Raw genomic sequence first — 21,897 nt, forward strand, 5'->3', positions numbered from 1 at the left:
CTTGTGACAGGGCCGAGCGCCTGCAAGCTGACTACGGTCGTCAGTCGAACAGTGTTTCCTCCGTCACAATGGTGCGGCTGACACCTGGGTTAAGCGAGCAGTGATGAGAAGTAGGCAGCCAGGTAGGTCATAATTCGGGGAGAAAACTGTGTAAAAAAATATGCTTGTGGCCATAGTACTGGGTTAGTACTGGGACAGGAGACTGCTTGGGAATACCAGGTGCCGTAAAACAAACAGAAAAGGAAGGAAAAAATCAAATAGAAGCAAAAACAGAAGAGAATTGCTGGAACACTTCTGCACTCATCGTGTCATGCACTGAAAAAGCACAAGAGGGCACTATATCATAACATTCAAGTATCCTCTCGCCTCGTCGTCATTACTCCCCCAGTTATATTATGTTGTTGGATCCAGACACACATTAGTCACATTTAAACTTGTGATAATATCCAGCTGGAGCGAGTTTATGTCACGTGTTTATGAAGTCCTCGTGCCAAGCAGTTGTACTCACTGGCTCTGCTTGTGATTTACTTATGCAATAACCTCTCCTCCACTTTGTAGAGAGGAGTGTGTATAACCCATAATGATGTGTGTTTGTGCGTGCGTGTGTACGTGTGTGTGAATGCACAACCACAATGAACTCTGTTTTTTTTTATAAAAGAAAAATGACTCTAATTGATTCCAAATAGGCTATATTTGAAAAAAGGAAATGTACAAGAAACAGTAGTAGCCATAAACCTTAGTAAATTAAATGTACAAACTATGCTAAACACAAAATGTCCTTCATGGTGTATAAATGCTTAAAGACATTGTCTTGAATCAATGTTATTGATATCTTAAAGAGGTGTATGTAGCCTAGTGGTTAAGAGCGTTGGGCAGGTAAGTAAAAGGTTGCTGGTTTAAATCCCAGAGTGTTTAATAGGTGAAACATGTGTTTATGTACCTTTGAGCAAGGCACTTAACCCCAGTTGCTCTGGAAAGAGCGTCTTGCTAAATTACTCAAATGTTTTATAAAATGTGGACACATGGCAGTGATATATTCTTCATTAATGCCCAGTGTTTCACTGCATAAACTTAACGTAGTCTGCGGTGTGATTGAGATGCTTGCTGTTGATTTATTGCCCCTACTTCTAGAACAGTGTAAAAATCCCTGCTCCTTTTTCGTCTGCTATAACATTTTCGAACACAATATATCAATGGTTTAAAAGCAATTTTTACATTAAAGGGATAGCATATAACGTGGTGGTGTGAGGGAGGTTACTTCGGTTGAACTCAGGCCAGAGGAATGGTTAACTTTGTTCTTTAAACTATGGTGCCTATACTGTAGTCTTCCCAGATATTAGTTTGGCTGCTGTAGTTTTTGTCCTCTTTCTCCTCCTCCCTTCTCTAATGTAATTCTTCCCTCCTTTCATTTCCTCCCTCTCATCCCATCTCCCTCCTCTCATCCCATCTCCTCTAATCTTGGCTCGCCCTTCCTCCCCCTCACTCTCCCTCCCTCCTTTCTCCCTCTCTCTCTTTCTTACCCCCTTGTCTTTCCCTCCATCCTCCCTCTCTCTCTCCTCCTTGCACCCTCCTCCGACCTCAATCCCTCCCCTTTCTCCCCCTTCACACCCAGACCTTTCCCTTCCCGCCTCCCTCCCCTCCAGACCTGCTGCCTCCACAGCAGCCCCCTCCCAGGCCATGGTGTTTTGTAGCGGGCAGGTTCTTGTAGACGGCCCTGGAGTAAGGTATGAAGCAGAGCCCCAACTGGAGGTGACGCGCCAGGCGGCAGTAGGCAGCCAGAGCCAGTACCAGGAGGGGGGTGACCAGGAGGAACCCGACCACTAGGAGGGCCACACAGCCCCCGTCGCTCAGCAGGTCCGAACAGTAGCGGGTCGTCCCCTGAGGGCGCACCTGTGGAGAGGAGAGGGGGCAGTGGAGGAGAGGAGAGGGTTGGTTTTTCTGATTGATTATGTTGCTGTTTTTCACATGACCAGAAGAATGTGTTGCACCAACAACGAAGAGATTGACATAATGTTCTTATGACTGTATAATGACAATAATGAAATGTCAATGCAACAGAAATGTATTGATCTCAAATGTTGCTATAGTTTCTGACAAGCTGATGAAGCGAATCACGCTTTCTGTTGGAGTCTTGCCAGAACAGATGGAGAGAGTTATTGGTTTCAGCACTCATGTTCAAGAGAAGTGAAGGATGGAGGAGTCAGAGACGAATGCGGGGATAGACAGATGGAGGAGAGGAGAGGAGGAGATGCAGGGAGACGATGACGTGCCCCTGGTGGAATGTGTGTCGGAGGTCAGGACAGACACAGAGCAGATCGCAGTCTGACACACACATACACGAAGAAGGAGGGGCCCTTCCATAGATGAAATGTGATGAATTGCCATTCTTATATCACAGCTGTGAAACATCACAATAATATCTATGGATCTTTAGAATTAAAATGTCCGCCTGCTGGTGTGGTATGTGATGTTGTTAGTGTGAGGGAGAAGTGGTAGAAGTGGTAGCAGAGAATGGAGAGAATGTGAGGAATGCACTGGAGGGAAAATGGAGGGGCTGTCACCCTTCCTTATCTCTATGTGGTAAGAACAGAATACGCAAGTGGAGGGGGATGGAGGGAGAAAGGGAGTGAGAGGAGAGGCACAGAGGGGTGAGGGAGGGAGGGATGGCGGGAAACAGGTTGGGAGGTGAACAGATAACACTACAGTATGTCCATGCTTATTTCTACTTTCTGAGGCCAGGGGGTTTATGTTCCACAGCCAACCTTCTGAAAATATTTGATATTCATAGCTCTTATTGGGGTGTCTAGCTCTGAAATCATGCAACTGTATCATGCCAGTTAAAGTTAATGTAGTTTAATGCAGCTGCTTAGTAGGGTAGGCAGTCATTGTAAATAAGAATTTGTTCTTAAGTTCTTAACTGACTTGCCGAGTAAAATAAAGGTTAAATAAAAAATACAAATAAATAGTGAAGATATTCCCTTCCCCTTTTTCAAAATTGTTGGTGAATGTTTTTCAGAGTTTGTATAATTCAATATTTTGTGACAACGAACTGCGAGATCAGGATAACTTGTTTAGCTAGCTTTAACATTCCTTCCTTCCTTTCTTTCCCATCCACCTCTTTCCTTTGTTTCAATCCTCCCTCTCTCTCCCTCTCCACCCTAATCCCTCCTTAATCTGGTGCCACAAGGTTCCTAATTGGTTAGAGGGGAGGGAAATCCTGTAACACACACACACACACACACACACACACACACACACACACACACACACACACACACACACACACACACACACACACACACACACACACACACACACAGTCATTAGTAAGGTGGGGCTAACTGGGGTCAAAGGTGTGTGTGTGTGTGTGCGTGTGTGTGTGCTCACGCATGTGCTTATGCGTGTGTCTGTCTGTGTGTGAGCTCAAGTGTGCTAAATTCATTTCGCACTTAATGTTTTCCTATTTTGGCTGTGAATATGTGAGTGTGTGTTTAAAGCTTTCTTCGACATAGCCTTGTCCTAGATTTGTAGGAGTTAAAGCATATAGATATGGGACCAGCTAGGCAAGCTAATCCCTACCTCCCTCTATTCTTTAAAGTCTTTCCCTTGACTCCAGACCTGTCCAGTCAGATTCTCAAAAATTCACTCCAAAATGGCTCCATATTCCCTATATAGAGCAGAGCTTTTACCAGAGCTCTATGGTCCCTGGTCAAAAGTAGTGCACTATAAAGGGAATAGGGTGCCATTTGGAACACAGTCCCTGTTCTTAAACATCTGAGAAATACTCTCTGGCTGATGTGCTTATGAAACTCATCACAGAGGGCCAAACTCAAAACTCATGCTGGGTGGTGAAAGTTTAGTTATGAGTTTTAGAATTCACAGTTAGTCCCTCCTGAAATGTCAGCTTATATCACTACTCTGTATACCATACGATTATTTAATATTATTCTGATCTATTATCTAGTTAGCTTCTCGTGACGATACCTCTCGAAGGCTCTAATGTTATGAGTGTGTTAGCAAACACACCTTCACTCAGACACATACAGTAGATGAGTTATGAATGTGAAATTGAAATGACACTGAACTTTGGAAGATGGAGGAACCTTTCCTCTGAATTTTCCCTCGGGTTATTCATTAGAGAGCATGACAACTCTCTGCCTGAATAGTAGAAGAAGGAGAAGAAGAAGACACACCCCACCTCTTTCCCTCCTTACCGTAGAATGACACAGGAACCCAAACACCACCATCACTATAGCCGGGGTGAGGATGAGTCCGAACACCAGTCCGGCCAGGCAGGCGTTGATCCCCGCTATGACCAGGTTCTGGGCCGTCACCAGCACCGAGCACGCCCAGCAGTCCAGAGAGCCCCTCAGCTCCAGGGGAGCGTCACTCCCTCCTCCCCCGCTCTCGGCTGCAAAGTACGGGGGAGGCACCACCACGCCGGAGGGTGTCCCCACGGGGGCGGTGGAGGCCAGGGAGCTGGAGTGGTGGTGGTGCTGGTGGTGGGGGTGATGGTGGGGGTGCATGTGGGGGGAGAGCTCCTCAGAGAGGTCAAGGGCCTGGTGGTGAGCCCCCTTCTCCAATGTGCCGCTCATACTCATGGTCAACTGGGTAGGAGGGGAGGGAGAGAGAGGAAGAAGGGGCAGAGTTTAGCCAGGTTTGCGAAAGCAAAAATGGTCCCTACTTCTCGGATGTGGAAATACTGTTCCAAGCATATGCAAATGTGAAATGGTTTGGCTTTTCATGAGTGGCTCTTTATAGTGACAGTGTCATGCTTTTTGATAGCCAATTTGCGCAACAGAAGTCTCTCCCTGTCTCAAACTCATGTCTATCGCAAACTTGGTCCGTAGACATATCATAGCTGAGGTTCAGTCTTCAAATGTAGACTGAACCAGGGAGTTCACAGGGAGGTTAGAGGACTTTATCTGTTAGAGGAAGAGGAAGGCAGGCTGCACGGTGTAATCTATCAACTCTTATATCTTCTATCAGAACAGGATAGTTATCTGAAATCTGATTGGCCCAGAGGAAAGGAACCTAATTGCCAGGCGAGGGTGCACAGAGGATGATGATGGATAAGATGAAGATGAAGGGTAAGAGACAGAATCAAAGGATGCGTGTGTGTGTGTGTGTGTGTGTGTGTGTGTGTGTGTGTGTGTGTGTGTGTGTGTGTGTGTGTGTGTGTGTGTGTGTGTGTGTGTGTGTGTGTGTGTGTGTGTGTGTGTGTGTGTGTGCGTGTATGCCTGTGCACGTGCCTGAATGCATTTGTTTATCTTGGCACTGGTTGAAGACTGCAGTCCATGTCTTGTCAGAAATAGAAAACGTACAAGTCATGTCATGGCCTTATGTTCAAGACACTGTAAAAGTGTTGTTTGATTCTTCCAGTATGGTAAAAACAACTCCAAATCAGCGCAAACCAAGTTGAAAGTTTCCCTGAATCAGCGATAAGTAACAACTCATAACTGACATGTCCCATTAACAGTGACAGGATAGCAACCCCCCCCCCCCCCCCCCCCCCACTAAGCGTTGCCCAAAACGGCCTGAACAATGGATCAGGGTCAGTTGCCAGCCTTCCTCCCAGAAATACCCCTGTCCTCAGCACCGCTCTGTACCGCTCTGCACCAAAGTGATAAATCTATTAGGACAGACCAGAAAGGCCAAGGTCTAGAACTTAACAATGTTAGTTCAGAAGTTGTGTAAAAGTGTATTGAGCAATATTCCACAAGTGCCAAAGAGAAGAATACCCACAAACGTTTTGGTGGAATGTAAGTACACTCAAGAGAATTAAGGCAGTGTTTGTATGGGTATTGTTCTTCTTCCTCCCCTTAGTACTTTTAGTACTGGCACATCTAGCACTTCCACAGGTGCAGGATACAAAACCACACACATATTAGGTATTGGTAGGGCCATGATCATGCTGCTGCTCCCCCTATGATCATTCCACCCACCCCCTCAATAGTCTTTACTTAGCTTCCACTCCAATGGACATTTATTTATTCATCACTGCCAAAGTTGTTATTATGTATATAGTGCTATTTCTATAGTTTTTTTATTACCATTTTCATTATTTTATTTCACTAGTCCTGCATGTTGGAGCTCGAACCCTAAGATTTTCACTGTACCCTGCAATCACACCTGCAACCCTGTACACGTGACTATTAAACACTGTACCCTGCAACCACACCTGCAACCCTGTACACGTGACTATTAAACATGGTACCCTGCAATCACACCTGCAACCCTGTACACGTGACTATTAAACACTGTACCCTGCAATCACACCTGCAACCCTGTACACGTGACTATTAAACATGGTACCCTGCAATCACACCTGCAACCCTGTACACGTGACTATTAAACACTGTACCCTGCAATCACACCTGCAAACCTGTACACGTGACTATTAAACACTGTACCCTGCAATCACACCTGCAACCCTGTACACGTGACTATTAAACACTGTACCCTGCAATCACACCTGCAACCCTGTACACGTGACTATTAAACACTCGGAATATGAATGAGTTTTTCCAAACCATGATAAACTCCTGGCCATAGACATAGGGTATACGTGGGTACTCATCTTCTTTTAACCACCCCTTCTTACTTTTACCCGACAAACACACATCACCCGCATACCTCATCCGACCGCTAACCCTGACCCCAACCACGCTACGGAAGAGGTCCACTTGAGATGTGTCCCTGCCAGACGTCGCTACCTCAACAGTGTTCTACGTCAAACTCCCATTGTTAGTGAAGTGTTGTCGTTCAGGTCTAAGGTCGGGGGTGCAGGAAGAGTCCAACTAGCTCACTCATTGTGACCTAAGGCCCTATACTTGGCCGTTACTTGGCCGTTACTTGGCTTACCCTTGGCCGTTACTTGGCCTACACTTGGCCGTTATTTGGCCTACACTTGGCCGTTACTTGGCCTACACTTGGCCGTTACATGGCCTACACTTGGCAGTTACTTGGCCTACACTTGGCCGTTACTTGGCCAACACTTGGCCGTTACTTGGCCTACACTTGGCCGTTACTTGGCCGTTACTTGGCCTACCCTTGGCCGTTACTTGGCCTACCCTTGGCCGTTACTTGGCCTACACTTGGCCGTTACTTGGCTTACCCTTGGCCGTTACTTGGCCTACACTTGGCCTACACTTGGCCGTTACATGGCCTACACTTGGCCGTTACTTGGCCTACACTTGGCCGTTACTTGGCTTACCCTTGGCCGTTACTTGGCCTACACTTGGCCTACACTTGGCCTACCCTTGGCCGTTACTTGGCCGTTACTTGGCCTACCCTTGGCCGTTACTTGGCCTACCCTTGGCCGTTACTTGGCCTACACTTGGCCGTTACTTGGCTTACCCTGGGCCGTTACTTGGCCAACACTTGGCCGTTACTTGGCCTACCCTTGGCCGTTACTTGGCCTACACTTGGCCGTTACTTGGCCTATCCTTGGCCATCTGTTTTACACAATGTACTTGGCTTGCTTTTTCCATCTTATGAGGCGTTGACTGTTTTTCATAACCATGGAGACACTTGATCTTAACGCTATAGAAATGATTGAATTACCTATGGTATCTTCAAATGAGTTTCCTCTCTAGCTTGTGGTCACTGATAGAGCACTGAACTACATTCAAGCTGGTCCTTCAAATATTCTGACATTCTCATCTAGAACATTCAGGAGAAGCTCTTTTGTTCTATTATTCTATTGCTTTTGGCTGGCAGTTGCATACATGTGACGCCTGTCTGAAACGTGATCTACGCATTTAATTATCAGTGATGAGAACCAGAATTGTCATTTTAAAATGCTTTTGTGAACGTTCTTTCATAGATATTAGATTAGAAATCATCTGAAAAGAATGTTTTTGTTAATTCAACCTCTCTGTGGCTGGTTTCTCACTCACATTGCGTGGAGCCGGGTAGAGCCTCTCTCTGATCCTTGCGGTTCTCTTCTCTTCTTGGAAGTTACACTGAAACTCTCTCTTCTCTTAACCACGTATACAAGCAGGTGGACAATGTTCACAAACGTTAACAACTTCTCTCTCTCCTGTCTTCTCTCAAATCTCCCCTTGTGGTTCTCACGCTTCTAGTCCTTCATGCATCAGTTCAGATTCCTTCACACTCTTGTCAATGAAGTTGGGACCAGCTTGTATTGTAGTGGCATGCTGGTATGTTGGCCTTCTGTAGCCGTAGTGGTGATCTCCTGCTGTTTCCACTCGTCGTCGGTCCGTCAGGGATAAGACAGTGTGCTTTGTTTTTTCATCCGTTGTTCTCTCCCTGACTGCAGTTGACTACTCTAGCCTCAACGTTTTGGGTCTCAGCTCCTTAGAATTATCCCAAACTTCTGTACCTCCCACCGTCAGTCCGCCCCTCCTCTTCTCACTCTTTCTCTGTTTGATACAAGAGCCCCTCTTGAGGAATTAGAGGGATGCCTTTCTCTACCGCTCTCACTCCCTCTCTCCCCTCCCTCTTTCCCCCTCCCTTTCTTAACTACTACATTGAGTGCTTGTGCCCCTTCCACTCACTCCCCTCCCTCTATCTCCCTTTTAACTACTATACCCAGTGCTTGCAAAGCACCCACATCTCTTCTCTCGTTCCCTCTGTTAACGGTGTGTAGCACTCTGGGGGTCTTTGGGGTTGGAGCTCCTCTGATAACCTGAGAAGTGATGGAGCATGTGGAGAGAGGGAGAGGGGAGAGGGAGAGAGTGAGAGAGGGGGAGCGAGAGAGAGACGGGGAGAAAGAGAGAGCGAGTGTTTATTTAAAGAGCTGCTGTGTTGCTGTGGTCTAATCAGCAGTCAGGGATGGAGCAGAGTTTACACAGTGCCCCTGACATCCCCACCATGTTACAGACAGGATCACAACCCTGGTTGGTTAGACTAACTTATATAAACAGTGCTTTTGTTATTGTACAAAGATTTCTGTAAGTAACACATTTTGGTATGAAACTTTACTTACACTATTAGCCCCAACCCTAGCCTTTAATTGAACCCTGACCGCAAACCTAACCCTTAACCATAACCCCAGCCCCAGAGTTGGGGTTGAGCTAACCCTAGCTCAACCCCAACTCTAACCCTAGCTTAAACCCTTAACCTAACCCTAGCTCCAACCCTACCCCTAGCCTTACCCTAGCCCTAACCCGAGCCCTAACCCTAGGCATTCAGTTGTACAACTCACTAGGTATCCCCCTTTCCCTTTCTTCAAAACCCATGAGTCTGTAGCAGTGGGAGATAGTGTTGAGAGAGAGCAGCTTCACACAGGGCGGGGATGGGTGGGCCAGTTCAGCTCTGATAGTGTTTAGGGATGGGTCCTGCTGAGAAAGGTCAAGACCCCAGATAGAGAATGAAAGGAACAGAGGATGAAGGAGGAATAGAGGATGGATGTCATAACTGTTACGTGTCACAGAGATGTAAAAGATGTTTTGATGTCTAGAGAGTGATGTCACAACCTGGTGTTCTCTTACGTTGAAAAACAACAATATTAGGAATCACGGGCCAGACAGATAACTGGAGGGATCAGTGGAACAAGGGAGGAAGAAAGGGTTATAAGCAAGAGAGGGGCAGAAAAATAATTTCTCAACTGATAAGAGAGCGAGTACAGATCACAGGAATCAGAGAGACTGTTGGCTAATCTGATTTTCTCCCCTCTGTCTATTTTCTCTGTCTTTTCTTTCTCTCTTTTCTCCTTTGAGTTGGTCAGCAATTATTTTCCTTTCTCTCTCCACTGGGATTTACCCTCAAATCAAATGAAAGTTTATTGGTCTGTAGATGTTATAGCGGGAGCAGCAAAATGCTTGTGTTACTAGCTCCTAACAGTGCAGTAAAATGTCAAACAAGTACACAAACACATTAAAAAATCAACATTTAAACAAGAAATCAAGAAATGTCAGAAGGAAACAACAACCCAAATAACACTATCAGTATTCCAATTGCAATCTATGTGTATATACACCGAAAATATATACTAAGAAACAGTATACGAAGACATACTAAGATATTGTAAGATATGTAAGGGATAATCAACAAGGGGCTAAGCGTTCTATGGAAAATGATGAATGACGTGGAAGGTGTGTTCCACAACGCGGCAGCTTAGTGGTGGACCTGACCTTCCACGGAGTTGCATTATTTTACAGAAAACGCATAGCGCCCCACACATAGAGCCCCGAGTTGATTATCCATTTTATACCATGATTAGAATTTAACTCATTTGCCTCTACAAATATGTTCATTTACCGGTTGAAATGTGTTCAAATCCACTGAAGTACACTACCAGTCAAAAGTTTTAGAGATGGCACACCTGTTAATTGAAATGCATTCCAGGTGACAACCTCATGAAGCTGGTTGAGAGAATACCAAGAGTGTGCAAAGCTGTCATCAATGCAAAGGGTGGCTACTTTGAAGAATCTCTAATATAAAATAAAATAAAATATATGTAAATGTTTTTAACACTTTTCTGGTTACTACATGATTCCATGTGTGTTATTGTATAGTTTTTATGTCTTCAATATTATTATACAAGGTAGAAAATAGTAAAAATAAAGAAAAACCCTTGAATGAGTAGGTGTTCTAAAACTTTTGACAGGTAAATTAGTGTAGCTAGCAAGTTCACTAGATAACTACAGAAGTTGCCGTGGTAACCAAACAAACAGACTTGCTAGTTTAACCAAACCATCAACCCTAGCTTGCTATTATGAAAATCGAATTCAACAATACCAATACTGTTTTCAATTCTACTTTTGCTTTCCAATGCAGCTCAAACAAAACATGTAAAAATGATCTTTAGCCATTGAATTCTACCGTGCAAATATTACGTGCGATATAGGGAAATAATGTACGCTCTAGAATGCCCGTCAAGTCAATAAGAAATGAGTATTCAACAATGCCATGGTATAAAAATAATATATACTAAGATAGAGATAAATGAATATACTCACTCATACCTGAGTGGTGGAGGACAGACGCCCTGTTTATACCTGCCGATAAAATACGTCCTTCATCATGATCTTGATCTGACCTGCCTGTTTACACTTATAAGATCTGATCACAATCAGATCACAATTGACCTTTTAGTCGTCTAGACCCGTCTAAAAATGAAGGCACGATCAAAATGTGGACAAGATCAGGACAAAAGATGCAAGTTAGAATCAGGTATAAATGGGGCTAGAGAAACAGAGGCGATCAAAACAGGCTGAAATATATGAGTTAGAGATACTGATCTTTACATGTTGATGTCATTTGTTAGATGATATAATGCTTATCAGAGCAAAGAAAGAAGACAAATGCCTCATCAGTACCATCTTCTACCTCCGACTGTACTGTACACCCAAGAGCCTGATTTGCATCTGTGTTTATGTCATACACGGCCTATGGTTTACTTTGTTAATGTTGGATTGTGGAAGAAGTGGAAGATGAATGAGTAGATGGGATGGGAGGAGGGTGGAAGTCAGGGATATGGTTTTACGCAATGCAATCCGAAGTGCTGCTGAGAGAAAGAGAGAGACCAAGTAATAGCTTCCAAAACTAACTGTTGAAACCACACAACTCTGATATCACACAGGTTGATTGAGTAATTGTAGTGTTTGCATTTTGTGAGTCTGTCCAACCAACTCTTATGGAGACTCTTAGCTAATTTTTGCCAATACTCCTCTCCTACTGTGCCATGTTGAACCTATTCACTGAGGGAAACCTTGAAGAAACGTCTTCAAGTAAGGTATATATCCACATAACAATCTATATATTGCATTGATACCATCTGAGTAATAGTAAATTAATAATAGCTTCCTTCATAGTCGGAGCATCGGCTGTGTTTATTAATAACCCCACACACATCATCATCTAACCCCCCCGCCCCACCCCAGACTGACCAACCGTGGCGGTCGATATCAGGGCGTAGTGGACGCCGGACGCAACTTCCTATGGAAGCAGGATATCCTCCGGTCTGTCCAGCGTTCCTCTTTCCTTGACCCCTTGTTGATCTCTTCACCCCGGGTCACAGGACGGGACACACGGACATTCTATCTCTCACCGCTTTCCACTGATGAGGCAGGAATTAATCATTATTCTGAAATAACTGATATTAGATGGACCCAATAGAGAAAGATTAGGTAAAGGACCAGATCTGTGCTGGATTGGTGGACATGTGTTTGGTGATTTTGAATATGATCGGACTTGTTTTATGAGCGGCCTTTGCTTTTTTTTTTTTTTACTTCGTTCTCCCCCAATGTTGTGTATATGTCTGTGTTGAAGTCTCCTGATTGTATTAGATCAATCAGCATCCGTAATCATGGATGTCAAAACAATTACTGGCTATTTCACCACCATTCAGCGGTAGTCCATTCCTATCCCCTGAAATAATTCACACGTACTATAGAGTTGTCTCTGTCAGTGAAATGATCAGGGGAGAGAAACTGAAATCTCTACTTTGTCATTGAGTCCTGTGTGCTGCTCCCTGCTATTTCCTGCCCTGTTTGCTATCTGTATGACACTGCTGTTGGTTAGGGCCTGCTTCCTCACTCAGTTTACCTTGGATGAGATTCACCATATGGAAACCCCTGTTAACACCGATTTTTATTTTTTCTACACAAACAAACAAAACTGTTAGTGATTGTATTGAATGAAGCGACCTCTGCAAGTGCCAGGCACATGTTGCGACAGCCGAGCGATATGAGGGTTTGGGTTGTTATTGTATATGGGGCCAAAGTGTAAATAGAAGATATCCGCTCCTCTGTCTCACATCCCCTCACACCCACGTCAGTAGTTAGTCTGTCAGCCAATCAGCCGCAGGCAGGAAGTCATGATGAGCTGGATGTTCAAAAACACAATAGATGGATTATTATTATATATTATATTTATTTTATTTAACCAGGCAAGTAAACAGTCAAGCAGGGTTTTTCCCCTCTCGGTTTGAACAGGCCAAATGTTCATGGGTAGCCCTGAGGGCTTTATTCATTATTTTATCTTTATTTAACCAGGCAAGTCAGTTAAGAACAAATTCTTATTTTCAATGACGGCCTGGGAACAGTGGGTTAACTGCCTGTTCAGGGGCAGAACGACAGATTTGTACCTTGTCAGCTCGGGGGTTTGAACTTGCAACCTTCCAGTTGCTAGCCCAACGCTCTAACCACTAGGCTACCCTGCCGCCCCATTATGCTAGATTCTACACTAGATTTTATAGTTACAAGGCCACAGTAGCCTACAGTATATTCTCAAATTGACTAACTGGGACGGTACATTATTTCTTTACGTTAGGGGATTTCTAATTGGTGGTGGTATCTGGTAAGAGATGTGGTCTGTTTCAGACATCGGCCAGAACAACTCAGGTGACTGTGTTAGCATTTCAGCTGAGGTGAGTACCATCAATTTCATTTTCAAGTAAAAAAAAATATATATGAAAATGTGGCTTTAATCAAAAGTATTTATTAATTAATAATAGTCATAGTAATGTCACACAAATTCACAAAGTGTTTAAGACATGTCTGGCTCAGTTTGTTGTGTATGTGTGTGTGTGTGTGTGTGTGTCTGAATTCTCTAAACAGTGCAGTTTAAAATGAATGAAAAGGTATTTCAGAACAGGAAAAATAGAATTCTCATCTTAAAAAGGATTAAAAAGAAGAAATTGTTCATCAGAGAACTGTCAATACTCCAACAGATAACATTTTAAAAATCATTCAATTAATCTAAAAGGCCCCTAAAAAAGGATGAAAAACTAAATTACGATTTCTCAGATAAAAAAAATGTACAGAAAATGTAGTTTTGTTTTTTTCACGCATTACAAAGACAGTATTCCGTTAGTCAATTTTCTACCTCGGCTGTGTATCCTAGCAACTACAGGGGAAGGTGTAAGTTATATTCATTAGAAATATCATTTATATATGTATAGAACCATAAGAAGCACCAGAGAAAAAACTTTGTCCTCCTGTGACACAGTTGTTGTTACAGAGGACTTAGAATCACCGTAAAAAAAAACGTTCAAACTTGTACAACCCTAATAACAACAAGGGGAGAACATTGGCATCCAATAAATACGAGACACATTTTAAATTAAAAAAGAACAATGTACAATGTAAAATCCTCCCCTCCCCCAAAGAATAAATCTGCATAAAAAAAACTCAAAACAAAATCAGAGGTACAACACAATTAATTATTACACCAACTGAAATATTATCACGATGAAAAATGGAAACAATTCATTAAAAACAAAGACCTGATGTCCTAAAGAGGTGTGACAATTGCCTTCTTTCTCTCTCCTAAGGAAATAAACATTATACATTTGTAAAAACACAAAATTTACAACACATACAAGAGTCAGAAAGACAAGAGCTAAAAAACAAAATTGTCTTTAAAACCCGTATGTTTCGAAGCATTCCAACCCCCCCAGAAAATGGGTCTTCTTATTCTTAATGCTTTTAGAAAAATGTTATCTCTCTATTATTAGTATCTTATTTCTCTTCTAAATACAAGTCACAAGGCCAATGTGGTATATATCTAGGCTGATCTAGTCTTAAAAAAAAGGAAAATAAATTATTTTAGAAAACAGCACCCCACAAAAAAATACAAACAGCATTTACACATTTCAGTATTCAAGACGACAATTTGTTTTAAGAAATCCGGAAATAACAAAAATTCCTGCCATTGATAACAACCGTCAACTCAGTTGCTTGTTTACAATGGTAGCTAGCACCAACTGCCTCTCCGTTTTTTTCAAGTCCTCCAGAAACCAGTAAGCTGGTCTTGAGCACCGTAGACAACAAAAGTAAACTGGAGTTTGATTGGCGGTTTGGTTTTGTAAACAGTGATGATGAGTAGTAAACTGGTTTTCGATTGGCTGTTTTGATCGGCAGTAGTAGTAAAAAATATGTTAAATAATGAAGGAAAAAAGGTTAAAAGACATTTTAAAAGGTGTGTTTAGTCCCGTCTGGCAGGAGTTTTGGTTATGGCTGCGAGACGTGGAGGATCTTCATCACCGTGAACTGGGCACTGCAGCCTGGAGAGAGAAGACAGGACATTAGATATACTGGCCTCAGATTGTCAGGCAGATGTATACAAAACACAGTCAGGGCAGACGGAGTGAGCGTGCTCGTGTCTTACAAAAAAAACCCGAAAAAAGGTTGTGTGTACATGTCTCATAATAAGACAGTGTGTGTCTGTGTCTCATAAGAAAGATAAAGCAAGACGGTGCACTGTCCTTCTCTCAGCACATATCAAAGCTGCAGGCTAAAGTTAAATCTAGACTTGGTTTCCTCTATCGTAATCGCTCCTCTTTCACCCCAGCTGCCAAACTAACCCTGATTCAGATGACCATCGTACCCATGTTAGATTCCGGAGACGTAATTTATAGATCAGCAGGTAAGGGTGCTCTGGAAGGGCTAGATGTTCTTTACCATCCCAGCCATCAGATTTGCCACCAATACTCCTTATAGGAGACATCACTGCACTCTATACTCCTCTGTAAACTGGTCATCTCTGTATACCTAACGCAAAACCCACTGGTTGATGCTTATTTATAAAACCCTCTTAGGCCTCACTGCCCCCTATCTGAGATATCTACTGCAGCCCTCATCCTCCACATACAACACCCATTCTGCCAGTCATATTCTGTTAAAGGTCCCCAAAGCACACACATCTCTGGGTTGCTCCTCTTTTCAGTTTGCTGCAGCTAGCGACTGGAACGAGCTGCAATAAAACACTCAAACTGGACAGTTTTATCTCAATCTCTTCATTTAAAGACTCAATCATGGACACTCTTACTGACAGTTGTGTCTGCTATGTGTGATGTATTGTTGTCTCTCCCTTCTTGCCCGTTGTGCGGTTGTCTGTGCCCAATAATGTTTGTACCGTGTTTTGTGCGGCTACCATATTGTTGTCATGTGTTGCTGCCTTGCTATGTTGTCTTAGGTCTCTCTTTATGTAGTGTCTCTTGTGTTTTGTCCTATATTTATATTGTATTTATTTTTGCCTTCTGGTAGGCTGTCATTGTAAATAAGAATTTGTTCTTAACTGACTGGCCTAGTTAAATAAAGGTTAAATAAAAAAATGTGTGTGTCTCATAAGAAAAAGATTTGTCTCCTCACCAGGTTGAATGTGTCGTAGGTACTCATTAGCTCCTCCATGCGGTACTGCTCCAACACCACTACGTTGTTGGAGAGGCTGGGGTTCCTCTGGCGGGCACAGTCCTCACAGTGGACCACGTAGGTCTTCCTGCTGCCGCTCTCAGACGTCACAAACAGCAGGTCAAACACCTCCACCTGGTGGACAGAATATATACACACACCCAGTCAGTATACAGGCAGGGATCACTGGGCTGTGCGACAGGGCTCGTATTGTAATGCATGGGGATGAATTGAAAGCATGCTGACGCAATCATGAGGGAAGACAGCGGGATGAAATAATGCGGTTTTCAGAAGAGAGACAGGCTCTCTCTGATTGTAAGGTAAGTGTTTGTGTTTTGGGTTCAGTTAGAAGGGGGTTTGGTGCTGGCAGACGGGGGGGGGTTGAGGGTTTGTATCGAGAGGGCTGGGTAGATGTATTACTCACGTCACACTCATTGCAGTAGTAGGCTGGCTCATCCTTCACCCGGCTCTGGTAGGAGATCTTCTTCCCTGCGGTCACCAGCTGGTCTCGCAGAACCTGGATGTGCTTGATGGACTGCAGCAGGCAGTGTCTGAGGGAGGGAGGGAGAGAGGATGAGGTTTGAGCCCTGAATGGAATATCAAGGGTATGACAAATTACTTTTTACTGTTCTAATTACCTTGGTAACCAGTTTATAATAGCACTAAAGCACCTCGGGGGTTTGTGATGTATGGCCAATATACCACGGCTAAGGGCTGTATTCAGGCACTCCGCGTTGTGTCGTACATAACAGCCCGTAGCCGTGGTATATTGGCCACAACCACTCTTTCTCTTGCCTTACTGCTTAAATAGAGGACCCATCAGCCTGCACTCACTTGATCATCTTGTATGTGTCTGGATCGGTGACCTTCACGGTGCGGGCCACGTTCCAGGACACATGGATCATGGGGACGATGGACTTGACCTTCTTCACTTCGTTCCACTCAAACCTCTCCAGGGCCAACTGGTACTGGTAGGCTGCAGAGAGGAACAACGCTAACATTAGTGCCTGACACTGAAAGCTCTTCAACAGTCGAATTGTTAGTGACCTTGTATGTTTCTTCAACGGATCTTCAACATCCGTCCCCTATTTGTGCGTTTGGTTGGTGTGGATTTGGACTACGGTCATTAACCTCAAAACTCTCAAGTCAAAATGACTGAACAAGACAAACAGGTCCATAAAACAACACTAACCATTAAAGTCAAGCAATGGCTTTAAGGCAATGTGTTTCAGTAGATGGGCGGAGTCAAACATTTGCATCTGTAGCAAGAGTAATGTAGTTCCCTTTATCAGGGAGTTAACGTACAGTTGAGTGGTCCCACATTCCATGCTATGTTGTTGCACCAGCCCACAGCCTGGACCCAGTGGACGGTCCCTGCGTTGATCCACACCAGGTCTCCTGGTCTCTGAATGAAGCGGTACACAGGGATGTTGGATCGGTACAGATCCTCCAGAACAGGCCACCAGGAACCGGTCAGGTAGTCTACTCCATGCCTGAAGGAGGGGGGGATACTGGGGTTAGATCCTCTGAGGTAGTGGGTGATACGTTGGGAGAATGGTACACTTGAGTAGATGAGACACTTGTACTATTTTACATTCTAAGGACTGAGCTGAGCTCTCGTTACCTGGAAAGGCGAATTGGACAGATTTCTTCCCCTACATCAAACAGGCTCAAATCAGGAATGGATTATTGTTCCTCATCATCAACACATTCAGTAAGTCAAGCTAGTGTATCAACCAATGGCCACACTACTTACTTTTCACAGAAGTCGTTGATGGCCGGCCAGTAGTTTTCATGCACGGAGAACCACTCGCAGTCTCCAGGCCCAATGTTTATGTTCACAGAGCAGAAGTTGTTGTTCTCCTGGTGGCCAGGCGTGCGGCTCCCGGGGACCTTCATGTAGAGCTGGACAGTGTTCATGCCCAGGATGGTGTGTCCTACGTGGCTCAGCATGTTGCCGCTGGACGCCACGCGCATGAAGGCCGGAAGCTTCTGGAGCTCCTGCAGCTGGGCCTTCCACCTGGAAGAGAGAAAGAGGGAGGACAGGGTTATAAACTGGCCAACAGAACCCAGTTTGAGTGGCAGTATTAGCATCAATGCTATCATCACTAAGGATCTTATGTACTATTGTGATTTTGCACAATATGGCCTTGCTTAGCAATGGACGTGGCTTATGTAATAAAGATGCAGTACGGAAACCTGACCAGTAGGGGTCAGCAAAACCTCAGAGGAAAGTTCTGGAACAAATGGGAAAAGTCCCACTTTTAATTCTACCTTTATTTTACTAGGCAAGTCAGTTAAGAACAAATCCTTATTTTCAATGACGGCCTAGGAACAGCGGGTTAACTGCCTGTTCAGGGGCAGAATGACAGATTTGTACCTTGTCAGCTCGGGGATTCGAACTTGCAACCTTTCGGTTACTTGTCCAACGCTCTAACCACTAGGCTACCCTGCCCTGTTCTACATGGTAATAAAATGCATCCCTATCTCCAGCTTACCTCTTGGGGTCTGACAGATCAATATTGGTACCAAACTTGATGATCTTCCCCACTGATTTCAGCTCGGTACTGGTAGCGTCTTTACTTGTGGGGTCTTTGTTAGACGTCTCAGAGCTAGTCTCCTTACTCTTCTCTTTGTCTTCCTCATCTTCATTATCATCATCTTCATCACTCCCCTTCTCCTCCTGAAGACACAAAAGAAGAAGGTAGAGGTAAGTGAAATATAAGAGGTGTGTGTGTGTACACATGGTGTGTGTGTATCATTGCATCCATCCATACCTGGAGGCTCTCCTGGAAGCTGGAGGCCTGGTACTGGGCGTACTTGGCGATGGTGGTGTGTGAGCGGCTGCTCTCGCAGGGCCAGGTCTGCCCCGTGCCGCTGGGGTCCCAGTTCTCATCAGCAGGCTGCTGTACCTGGGTCCTCACCTCCACAGCATGCTCAGAGTTAGCATCCACCAGAGACTTAGTGGAGAACAGACCCAGGTCTGAGGAGAGAGAGAGAAACAGTGGTTTAACATAAACTCAGCAACAAAAGAAACATCCCTTTTTCAGGACCCTGTCTTTCAAAGATAATTTGTAAAAACCCAAAAATAACTTCACAGACCATTGTAAAGGGTTTAAACACTGTTTCTCATGCTTGTTCAATGAACCATTAACAATTAATGAACATGCACCTGTGGAACGGTTGTTAAGACACTAACAGCTTCCAGACGGCAGGCAATTAAGGTCACCGTTATGAAAACTTAGGACACTAGAGGCCTTTGTACTGACTGAAAAACACCAAAAGAAATGTGAACGTGCCTTAGGCATGCTGCAAGGAGGCATGAGGACTGCAGATGTGGCCAGGGCAATAAATGTCAATGTTCGTACTGTGAGACGCTACAGGGAGGCAGGACGGACAGCTGATCGTCCTCGCAGTGGCAGACCACGTGTTACAACACCTGCACAGGATCGGTACAACCGAACATCACACCTGCGGGACAGGTATAGGATGGCAACAACAACTGCCAGAGTTACACCAGGAAAGCACAAAATAGGTTGAGAGAAGCTGGACTAAATCACCGGCAACAACGGCGCCTGCGGGCACAAACCCACCGTCGCTGGACCAGACAGGACTGGCAAAAGGTGCTCTTCACTGACGAGTCGCGGATTTGTCTCATGAGGGGTGATGGTCGGATTCGCATTTATCGTCGAAGGAATGAGCATTACACCGAGGCCTGTACTCTGGAGCGGGATCGATTTGGAGGTGGAGGGTCAGTCATGGTCTGGGGTCGTGTGTCACAGCATCATCGGACTGAGCTTGTTGTCATTGCAGGCAATCTCAACTCTGTGCGTTACAGGGAAGACATCCTCCTCCCTCATGTGGTACTCTTCCTGCAGGCTCATCCTGACATGACCCTCCAGCATGACAATGCCACCAGCCATGCTGCTCTTGCTGTGTGTGATTTCCTGCAAGACATGAATGTCAGTGTTCTGCCATGGCCACCAAAGAGCCAGGATCTCAATACCATTGAGCACGTCTGGGACCTGTTGGATCGGAGGGTGAGGGCTAGGGCCATTCCCCCCAGAAATGTCTAGGAACTTGCAGGTGCCTTGGTGGAAGAGTGGGGTAACATCTCACAGCAAGAACGGGCAAATCTGGTGCAGTCCATGAGGAGGAGAGACTTAATGCAGCTGGTGGCCACACCAGACACTGACTGTTAATTTTGATTTTGACCCCCCCCCCCTTTGTTCAGGGACACATTCCATTTCTGTTAGCCACATGCCTGTGGAACTTGTTCAGTTTGTCTCAGTTGTTGAATCTTATGTTCATACAAATATTTACACATGTTAAGTTTGCTGAAAATAAACGCAGTTGACAGTGTGGGATGAAATGGTGTGGCATGATCACTATTTGTAGGTAGGTAGTGCAGTTTGAATGAATGATTTGTGTGGTTACTGTGGTAGATAGTGTTGAATAAATGATTGCTAACGACGTGAAGTGTGTGTGTGGCGGGATGTGTTAAACTCACTGAGTCGTAGGGATCCGGCCAGTCCTCTGATGACAGTAACAGGGTTCTTGGGGTCTGTACAGAACTGCAGTAGTACTGGGGATAAGGCATCTCTCTTACTCTCCAGCTATAGAGAGGTGGGAGGATAGAACAGTTTGTACAATTATAATAATTCACATCAGGTGCCGTTTTCTACCAACAGAGGGCAGTACAGTACGGGCTCAAAGTGGAGGAGGGATTAACTTCACTACTTGTGTTTGTGTCAGATATTGACATGTTGAAGGCATTGAGCTGTCTACTGGCACACAGCTCGGACACCCATGTATACCCCATAAGACATGCCACCAGAGGTCTCTTCACAGTCCTCAAGTCCAGAACAGACTATGGGAGATGCACAGTACTGCATATAGCCATGACGACATTGAACTCTATTCCACATCAGGTAACTGATGCAAACAGTAGAATCAGATAAAAACAATAATAAACCTGATGGAACTGGGGAGACTGAAGCAACACAAACATAGGCACAGACACATGCATACCTACACAATAACATACGCACTATACACACACGTACACCTGGATTTTGTGTTGTAGATATGTGGTAGAGTAGGGGCCTGATGGCACACAATGTGTTGTGAAATCTGTTGTGATTTGTTTTTTAAAATTATTTAACCTTTAGTTAACTAGGCAAGTCAGTTAGGAACACATTCTTATTTACAATGACAGCCTACCCAGGCCAAACCCTCCCCTAACCCGGACAAAGCTGGGCTAATTGTGCGTCACCCTATGGGACTCCCGATCATGGGATCAAACTAGTGTCTGTAGTGACGCCTTTAGCACTGAGATGCAGTGCCTTAGACCGCTGCGCCAGTCAGGAGGCCCAAAATGTCATGTTTAATATATATATATATAACTGCCTTAATTTTGCTGGACCCAGGAAGAGTAACTGGCAGCAGCTAACGAGGATCCATAATATATACAAATACAGGCTTAGAAAATGATTTTAATTTCACGCTACACATTATTAGAGAAAGAGACAGAGTGTAATAATATCATGGGAGACGTGGTGCAGAGAAAGATAGATATGTAAGATGTGTGGTGGGGTTATGGTGAACGACAGGGACTTACATAGATGCTTGGTGTGGGAGGGTTGAGTTTCTCCCGTGGGATGGGCTCTGTAGTAAACAGGGGCTTGACAGAGAACGCAGGGAGCAGGTAGGACTCTCTGAACTTCCCCTTCACCCTCGCACCCCTGAGAGAAGAGTTAAATTATTATCATTTTTATAGATAAAACACAGTCAA

The 21,897-nt window shown here is 44.5% G+C and overlaps 2 protein-coding genes across 2 annotated transcripts in view; both read right to left on the bottom strand.

Moving 5' to 3' along the window:
- Positions 1-672: 672 nt before the first annotated feature.
- Positions 673-8,356, bottom strand: LOC135510513 (transmembrane protein 88-like). Its single transcript, XM_064931512.1, has 3 exons — positions 7,902-8,356; positions 4,215-4,607; positions 673-1,890 (listed from the first exon to the last, which is right to left on the bottom strand). Exons 2-3 carry the CDS (start codon positions 4,599-4,601, stop codon positions 1,603-1,605), a joined length of 675 nt encoding a protein of 224 aa, XP_064787584.1. The 5' UTR covers positions 4,602-4,607; positions 7,902-8,356; the 3' UTR covers positions 673-1,602.
- Positions 8,357-13,394: 5,038 nt separating this feature from the next.
- The window catches only part of LOC135510514 (lysine-specific demethylase 6B-like), a 28,780-nt gene continuing 20,277 nt past the window's right edge, over positions 13,395-21,897 (bottom strand). Inside the window, 10 exon segments of the mRNA XM_064931513.1 lie at positions 13,395-14,977; positions 16,065-16,238; positions 16,528-16,654; positions 16,938-17,079; positions 17,409-17,596; positions 17,860-18,123; positions 18,602-18,786; positions 18,881-19,086; positions 20,614-20,719; positions 21,724-21,847. Of these exon segments, the coding sequence (XP_064787585.1) occupies positions 14,954-14,977; positions 16,065-16,238; positions 16,528-16,654; positions 16,938-17,079; positions 17,409-17,596; positions 17,860-18,123; positions 18,602-18,786; positions 18,881-19,086; positions 20,614-20,719; positions 21,724-21,847 (1,540 nt within the window). The 3' untranslated portion in view covers positions 13,395-14,953.

This window comes from Oncorhynchus masou, chromosome 23 (assembly GCF_036934945.1).
Source record: "Oncorhynchus masou masou isolate Uvic2021 chromosome 23, UVic_Omas_1.1, whole genome shotgun sequence".
NCBI classification, from domain to species: Eukaryota; Metazoa; Chordata; class Actinopteri; order Salmoniformes; family Salmonidae; genus Oncorhynchus; species Oncorhynchus masou.